This window comes from Syzygium oleosum, unplaced genomic scaffold (assembly GCF_021117445.2).
Source record: "Syzygium oleosum isolate NSW1041296 unplaced genomic scaffold, Sole_v2.1 Sole_v2.05, whole genome shotgun sequence".
In the NCBI taxonomy this organism is placed as follows: Eukaryota; Viridiplantae; Streptophyta; class Magnoliopsida; order Myrtales; family Myrtaceae; genus Syzygium; species Syzygium oleosum.
In genome coordinates, this window is record NW_026607489.1 from 12,896,217 (window position 1) to 12,904,973 (window position 8,757).

At 44.4% G+C, this 8,757-nt stretch overlaps 1 protein-coding gene across 1 annotated transcript; it reads left to right on the plus strand.

Annotated features, from left to right (window-relative positions):
* Positions 1-385: 385 nt before the first annotated feature.
* On the plus strand, positions 386-3,142 carry LOC115678253 (uncharacterized). Its single transcript, XM_030601591.2, has 7 exons — positions 386-745; positions 1,028-1,140; positions 1,396-1,485; positions 1,997-2,049; positions 2,153-2,255; positions 2,401-2,508; positions 2,778-3,142. The coding sequence occupies exons 1-7, from the start codon at positions 478-480 to the stop codon at positions 2,787-2,789; spliced, it is 747 nt and encodes a 248-aa protein (XP_030457451.1). The 5' UTR covers positions 386-477; the 3' UTR covers positions 2,790-3,142.
* The last annotated feature ends 5,615 nt before the right edge of the window (positions 3,143-8,757 follow it).

Consider the following 8,757-nt stretch of genomic DNA (forward strand, 5'->3'; position numbering starts at 1 on the left):
CAACGGCCTAATTTTTTTTTTTTTTCCGTTTCTAAAGTAGATGGATAAATTGATGGACAAGTCGACTCATCATTTTTTCAAAAAGTCAAAACTCGATATATAATAATCAATGTCATCAAATAACATCTAATTTCTTATTTGAGCAAACGGATGGACCACTTTAAACCTTTACCAACAATTCATAAATTATTTATGTCATTTCTCCTGCAATAACTACCTTCCTCTACAAATCATGAAATTTGGCGAGCCACAATGAGTACATCCACGAGGGGGAGGAGTCGAATTGGGCCGGAGAAACTTTAGCAGGACAAGCCCACGATGGCCCAAACACGAGCCCGACCCATCATCATCGTCTTCGGTCTTCCGTCTGCGATGGCGCTGCCATCTCTCGTTTTTTGAGCAGAGCTAATCGCGAACTGAACTGTGCCGAGTCTGCCGACGCTCTCGCCTCGCTCCCGCCACGCCCCGGCAGCCGCCATGAGAGTGCTCGCCGTATCCATGCCTTCGCCGGGAGCGCGGGCGTATTCGGGTCCTTGCTCGTGCTCGTGGGACACCCAGCAGAGGCTCCCTTACAACCGCAACGCCCCCAGGAACCCCGATTCCGGCAAGCTCAAGTTCCCCGCCCAGTCCTCCACCGTCCCGGCGCCGCGCGTCGCCGTAGCCGTCGCCGCTCCGGCCCCCCGCCCGGGCCCTCCCGTCGCGGACCTTCTCAAGCGCTCTGATGTTCGCCCGCCGCGCGCTCAAGGTACTTGTCGCTCGCGTTTCGCTGTTGGACGGGCTCGTGCCTGTCTGGAGTTGTTAATGGTGTTTCTTGCGAGTGGATGAGTGGGAGTGGATTGTTGTTCTTAGTCGAATGATGGGTTCGCTTGTTTTCAGCAGTAGAGTTGGGATGAATAGTTTCTGGAGAAGTTGTTATTGCCGGTGGAAGATTTGAATTCCGCTGCCATTTCAGTTGGATATGTTTTCTTCGTGAATTTTTTTTTTTTTTGTTGAAGTGGTTAGTGTTTTGTTGTGTTCTGCTGTTCAGATGAATTGTACTTGGGGTATGAGCAGTGGTTGCCTAGTCCGCCGAAAGTGGAGAAGCCTCGGTCCGTCTACAATGCGGCGTTGTTAGCGTACATTGGGGATAGCATATATGAGGTGTGTGCTCCTTGAGGTTGAACTTAATTTGGGACATGCATATTGTCAAACAGAATCATTTTGAAGTGTAATGAAAGGAAACGCGCGAAGCTCAGAGACCGGGTCTTGCATTTTGGAGAAGGAATACCTTGTAGGAAAAAAGAGTAGTAGTTCAAATCAAATAAATGCATTGTAGTTGTGAGGACTTCTTCTTGGGAATCAATTTCTTTCAACGATTCTCACTCACTCACTCTTTGTGCTTCTTAAATTATGCAGTTATATGCTCGCAGGCACTTTTTGTTTCCTCCCCTGAGCATTGAAGAATTCAATGATCGTGTAACATCTGTAGTACGTTGTGAAGCGCAGGTAAATTGTAGTTCTTGACCAAGCTTCTTTTCGCCATAATGTTTTCTCAGACTTTGAAAGATTAAGCATGTGCTCCTACTGAAGTTCACGCATTTAAGTTTGTTGGCAGTGCTCCTTATGGTCTATGTCCTCAGTCCTCACCTACACTGACTTGCTTAAAATTTTTACTTCACTGTCTCATTTATATATAGATTCGTACATACGTACGTATATGTGTGTGTATACCCCTGAAATATAGAAGTCAAGAATGGATGGAAAAGTGCATGTCTCCTTATCAAGGCGTGCTGTGGGTTTTGTTGAAGGTGGTTATAGATGTTTGTCTTTCATTGGACTCCACATACCTTAACATTGCCTGTCTTTTATGGTGTTTTCTTGTTCAGAGGTTTGAGCTCACTGTGGTTACACAGTCTACTTGCTTCCAATGACATCTAGATTGATTTGCGGCTAAATTTCTTTCCTGCTATTTTTCCATTTCACATTGCGCTATGGGCCATTCTTTGCTGCGTTCCAGGATGAACTGCTTCAGAAACTGCTTGCCGACAATTACCTATCAGAAGAAGAAAGGTTGGTAGAGGTTGCGATGCTCCTTAATAAAAGACGTGCTGCATGACTATTTCACTCTCTTTATTTTTGTTATCTTTCTCAGAAGTTGCTTTGCTTGTCGCAGGGATGTTCTTCGGTGGGGAAAGAATGTTGGTACGGCTAAAACACGGTCTAGAAAACGTGCTGGTACTGCAGTTTACAACAGAGCATCTTCGCTGGAAACTTTGGTTAGTACTCTTGCATGACATAAGTCTACTATTAGAAAAAAATATCATTCAAACAGTGGAATTTTAAACACTCATGAAGCAATACTATGGTTCTTCCGTTCTGTTTTCATTATATCACATTTTCTATTACATCGCATCTTTGCAGATTGGTTATTTGTACTTGACAAATGTGAAGCGCTTGGAAGATGTCATGTTGAAGTTGGGATTCTCAACAGGTGCTTCATCTGAATGGGTGCTGAATGGAGAGCGACTAGTAAGTTCTAGCTTGGTGATATGATCTTTCTGTCATTCTATTGGTCAATGTGACTTGTGGTGATTAACTCACTTGTTCAACATCACTGACTGAAGATGGGTCGCATGTGTCTTCTTTGCCATGACGTTTTCTTTCTGTATTAAACCGGTAGTTACGGATATCTATGTGGAATTGAAAATTTTGCTTTGAGCATTGGAAATGGACTTCTTTGTCCATTCTCTTTGATGGTGCTGGTATTTACTTGTTGGCTAATACATGTCTCCTTCAAGGTCATCAGCTAGGATGATAGAGCGTGAAGATAAATACATAACACATGGCTGTGACAATGACCAGCCACTGCTGAACCTCCATAGTGCAAATGTGAAGAGCGAATCAGTAAGAAGGTTTTAAGTCTTGTTATCTTCAGTTAGATGATAATGTTAGTCTTGCCTTCTTGTTTTGCTACGAAATGTTTGGGTCACTGCCAGTATCGGAAGAATATCTGGGTTTACATGTTCCTGTTGCCCTGTACTACACACCACTGGATAAATTATCGAAATTTGGTTGTAACTTTTGACAAGGGGGAAGCCTTTCTTACTTGGTATTTATTGCAAGTGTCAAGCTTGTGAAGAAATGCATACTCATTCTTCATTAACAGTGTCTCCTCTTCTTCCCTTTCCTTTTTCCCGTTTCTCTGGTTGCGAGACCTCATCCTCATGTCCCTTGTGAGGTGAGGGGAAAGGCCGTTAAGTGATGCATCACTAGAAAACACCCACATCCAAAAGTAACCATTTGAGCGCTGTTCTTTGGGCCTTGACCTGCTTGAATTTCGGTCATGTCATTCATAAATGGTATCGGGACATGGACCGTCGTGGTGAAGCTCATATTATTTATGCAACATGTTCGGTCTGACAAAGGGGGGTGGCTTCCTACTGTGGTGGGCAGCGGGCGGGCATATGCCATGCTACACTGCCCGAGTCATATGAAAGGCCTCTTTTTCCCTTTTATTCAACGCGTATTCTATGTGTAAATCCAGCATAGGTGACAAAATAACTTGGCCTCAAAAGTAGTTACACGGTGGATGTTAAAATCTAGATTTAGGGTGCGTTTCTTTCACTAAAAACTTCATGATAAAAGAAAATATTTTCCATGGTTTCATTTGTTTGGTGGTTTAGGGAAAGTGTACCAAAATGAAGTTGTTTTCTCCCAATCTAAGCTTTGTTGTTTTCAATCCAAGGAAAACGTTTTATGTACATCGATTAGCTTTCCGTCATTTAAACACCATAAAGTAAGAAAACAATTTTCCGAAAACAGTTTTCTTTCATGCAAACGGACCCTTAACTCTCTAAATGTGACATCCTAGATTTAACTCACTCGAGGTATTGTCCACTTTGGCCCGTCACATACCGAGCTTCACGGTTTTGTCCTTTAGCGTACAGACAGACACTTTTCCAGGATATCACCCATCCTGGTAGTGCTTTGGCCTGGGCTCGCTTAATTTTGGAGTTCCAAAGCAAAGCTTGTCGTTACGTCAAAAGGCGTCTCCGTGAGTTAATTTCATTTTTCACATATATATCTCAGGATCGCTCTCCTCCTATTCGATGCACAGTTTAGTTCATTCTTGCCTCCTTCACCATCCTAGAAGCCTGCAAGAAGCCGCTTTTGTCCAAGCCTTCTGGCCCTGGCGACCATTCCCCGCTCTCGTCGGATCGGGTCGTTATAGGCCCACCAGCTTCCGCGTGGTTCGTCCCCGAACCACAGACCTACTAAAGGGAGTCTCACTCTGATACTATATTGTGACGCTCTGGATTTAACTCACTCTAGGTATTGTCCCAAGCCTCAAGGTTTTATCTTTTAGCGTACATGCAAACACTTTCCCCGGAGATCACCCATTTTGGTAGTGATTTGGCCTGGGCTCGTTTAACTTTGGAGTTCCAAAGCAAAGCTTGCCGTTACGTCAAAAAGCGCCTCCGTGAATTAATTCTAGTTTTCACATATATATCTCATAATCGCTCTCCCCCTGTTCGGTGTATAGTTCAATTCATTCCTGTCACCTTCGCCATCCTAGAAGCCTGCCAGGAGCCGTTCCTTGTCCAGGCCCTTTGACCCCGACGACCACTCCCCACCCTCTTCAAACCGGGTTGTTACACTAAATATATCGATTTTGCGATTCGACCATGGGCTAGACTTTGATAACAATGTTGGTTATGATTATCTTGCATACTGCGAAGCTTTATCTTTAGGGTTAATACCACGAAAAACCCTAAACTGGTACACTTGTGACACATTTACCCCAAACTATTTTTTTGACCATAAAAAACCCAAAACTGGTACACCTGTGACAATTTTACCTCGAACTATTTTTTTGATCATAAAAAACCCCAAACTGGTACATCTGTGACAATTTTACCCTGAACTTACCACAAAAAATCCCAAACTGGTACATATGTGATAATTTTACCCTGAATTAAAATTTTAATATTATTTATTATTTTTTTCGAATTTTTATTTATTTTTTTCATTTTTTTCCTTTTATTTTTTTTTTCTTTATCTTCAACCTTTGGCCAGTCGCTGGTCCGGCGACCGGCCAGAGGTGGAAGCCGGCGAGGGCGGCCCTCGCCGGCGTCGGGCGAGGACCGCCCTCACCGGCGTCCCGGGCGAGGGCGCCTCGCCGGTATCAGCGAGGGGCGCCTCGCTGCGTCGGCGAGGGCCACCCTCGCCGGCGTCGAGCCGAGCGGCATCTCGCCCGCCCAGGCATGGGCGATCCTCGCCCAGGCTCAAGCGAGGCAACCCTCGAGACGCGGCGAGGGTCGCCCTCGCCGGAGCCCTCGCTGCGTCGGGCAAGGGCCACCCTCGCCGGCGTCGGGCGAGGGCGTCCTCGCCCGCCCGGGGCATGGGCGATCCTCGCCCGACTCAAGCGAGTGGCGCCTCGCCGTATCGGGCGAGGGGCGCCTCGCCGGATCCGCGAGGGCGACCCTCGCCCTGCGTCGGGCGAGGGTTGCCCTCGCCGGCGTCGGGCGAGGGCTGTCCTCGCCCGCCCAGACAAGGGCGAGGGTACGCCTCGCTAGCTTCGGGCGTGCGCGCCCTCGCACGGGCGGGCGAGGACGGCCCTCGCTTGAGTCGGGTGAGGGCCGCCCTCGCGGCGTCGGGCGAGGACGGCCCTCGCCCGGGCACTGCGGCGGGCCGCCCTCGCTAGATCCGGCGAGGGTCGCCCTTGCCGAGTCGAGCGAGGGCGGCCCTCGCCAGCAGCTGCCGAGGGCGGCCCTTGCCGGCTTCCGCCTCTGGCCGATCGTCGGACCGGCGACCGGCCAGAGGTTGAAGTGAAGAAAAAGAAAAGAAAAGAAAAAATTCAAAAAAATAAAAAAATTAATATTAAAAATTAGTTGGGGTAAAATTGTCACATGTGTACCAGTTTGGAGTTTTTTGTGGTATTTTCGGGGTAAAATTGTCACAGGTGTACCAGTTTGGGGTTTTTTATGGTCAAAAAAATAATTTGGGGTAAATGTGTCACAAGTGTACAAGTTTAGGGTTTTTCGTGGTATTAACCCTTATCTTTATACCGTGTAATTTTTTGTAACTAAAAGTATGGACCGTGCAATTATATAATAGCTGGAGCCTGTAATATGATTATGCTTTTCACTCGGCAAGAAGCACTCCGTATCTATGTGTGCTTTAGTTACGCGCTATTGAAAAGTGCTTCTTGCATTATCTATGATGACGCAGGCCATTTACAATGATAAGAGTGACATAATTCTAGCTTACACTTGATGGTTTTGTACAACCTTATAATCTTAAAGACCCCACAATGATTTTACCATAAGCGACTTCAACAAAGGCCACCTTATGAAGGAAAGTTATGGCAATATGTGCCCGCTACTGGAATCGAGAAAATGACTTGCGAAGCTTCCTGATTGTGAGCAAAAGGTGAAGCACAAGGAAGAAAGAATCGCCACAATATATATGCGGAAAGTGTAGTCAATCATTGCTTGCTTAGGGCTTAAGACAGCCAAGATGCAACAAAATAGGATATCAATGCGGTGGTTTTTTAATCATATAAACGATGACTTTGATGTGTATCCATCCACTCACTTTGAGCTTAGGATCTCAGTTCAAGTGTAGGGTGCTAATGCAGCTCAAGCAACTTCAAGGCCCCTCCCCCACCATGATCACGTGCCTTTTCTCGCCTTCACCTCGTTCGTTGGGCAGCATTCAGCCTTCCCACGATTGCTTCTTTCCAAAGCCAAAGTTTTTAAAGTGTCATCTTTTGGGAACAAAGCTATGAAACATCTGGATATTGCACATGAATCGTCTAGCGTGTCGTGATTGATCTTGTCCATCATATTTGATGGAACATATGGAAAGAAGGGTTCCGGTGACTTCAGTGGGAAAAGTATTAAAAAACTCCTAAACCTATTATATTGATACCAATTCAGTACTAAACTTTTCATTTGAACCAATTTAGTTCTAAACCTTTTCATATTAGTACTAATTCAGTCCATTTAATCAATTTAGGCCAGAAATTGCTGACGTGGACATTGGCCTTCCTATATGAAATGTTTGGCGCTGACGTAGATGCCGGCCTCACGTCGAGGTGGCCGACCCCCGCCGGCCATCGGCAAAAAGAAAAGGGAAAGCAAAAACAAAAAAAAGAAAAAAAAATTCACAAAATGTCCACGTCAGCATCAATCGTGCTATATAGGATGGTCAGCGTCCACGTTAGAGATTTTCGACCTAAATTGTTCGGATGGACTGAATTGGTATCAATATGAAAATGTTTATAACTAAATTGGTCCGATTGAAAGGTTTAAGACTGAATCGATATCAATATAATATGTTTATGACTTTTTTAACACTTTTATTGCTTCAGTATTAGCGTTCAAAAGGTTGGTCTCACAGTGATCAGAGATTGGTGGTTCGATTGGACTGCAAATCTCGATTTGGGTCCGAAGGTCAACGCCTCGCTGTTCCGCACATGTTTCAACTAACATTATTGCATTGACGATTGATTTTAACCCACAAATGTTTGAGGAGACAAGATTTGATTGGCGATTTGGGCCAAATTGGCGAACTCGATCCCAGACACATCTCCAAACAATGTTCACTACAAGATCGAGGATTAATAGCATAGCCACTAGTTTCGTGAGCACGAAATGCACGCATACTTCAGCTCTCTCCGCTTCCAACGTAGTTTCGTCCGCCTTTGACAAGACCGAGAAAATTGACAGTCCAGTGCTCAAAAGCCGGCCGAGAATAAGATACTACTCGACGTTAATCCAGTGTTCCTAGTAGTCTTGTAATAATTGAACTTTGACAAAATAGACCGACGTCCTCAATGATTAGGAAGAGTAATCTGTCTTAAGCATACTAATTACATCCTTGATTTGAATGGAAGCCTACTTTCGATAATCATATGACCGAACGGAACATGTTTATTTCCAATTTTTTTTGGCCAATTATATGTGTGTGTATGTATATATATTTCTGGTTTATAATAATCGAAGCCCATGCACATCCAAGGGATCCGTGAAGGGGAAGAGGGAGACAACATAACAACACGCTCCATTGTATAATCCCAACAGAGTCGTCCTTGAAACTATTTGAGCCCCTTAGGACAAACTTGGCCGTGTCACATACTATTAATTTTCTGTTTGTCCAACTTTATGTTATCTCGTAGGATTAGGGGATCGTGTACCCAAGTTTAGTCAATATGTGTATATCATCCGCGTAGCTTTGGAATTCGCTATTTTCAGTGTAACATGTTAGGGAAAATGACATAGATGATTCCCAAATTTTAGCCCAATGTGCAATGTGATCCTTTAATTTTTTATTTTGTTCAATGTGGTCCTTGAACTTTAGTCTATTATACAATATGATCCTTGAATTTCTACTTTGTTCAATATGCTCCTTGAACTTTTTGTACTTGTTCAATTTAATCTCCGGATTATATGAAAATGTTCGATGTTTTCCTTGATCTTGAATTAATGAGATAATACGGAATATTTTCATATAGTTCATGGACTACATTGAACATGAATCAAAAGTTTGGGGACCGTATTGAACAAATTAAAGTTCAGGGATCACGTTACATAGTGAGCAAAAATTTAGAGACCATTTGCGCCACTATCTCTTTTTGTTATATTTTTTTTGTTGAAAGCCTTGAGGAAGATGAACAGAAGGAGGAGGAGCCCATGACATGACATTGGAAATTCTTCAATCCGATGAGCTGGACACGAGCATGCTGCTGGTTATACGCAGACAAAACCCACGATC

Excerpts from the sequence above, each read along its gene's own strand:
- LOC115678253 (XM_030601591.2), top strand. The coding sequence starts at position 478 with ATGAGAGTGCTCGCCGTATCCATGCCTTCGCCGGGAGCGCGGGCGTAT. Across the intron at positions 1,141-1,395 it reads TTGGGGATAGCATATATGAG|TTATATGCTCGCAGGCACTT; the intron begins GTGTGTGCTCCT and ends TAAATTATGCAG. Across the intron at positions 2,050-2,152 it reads TACCTATCAGAAGAAGAAAG|GGATGTTCTTCGGTGGGGAA; the intron begins GTTGGTAGAGGT and ends TGCTTGTCGCAG.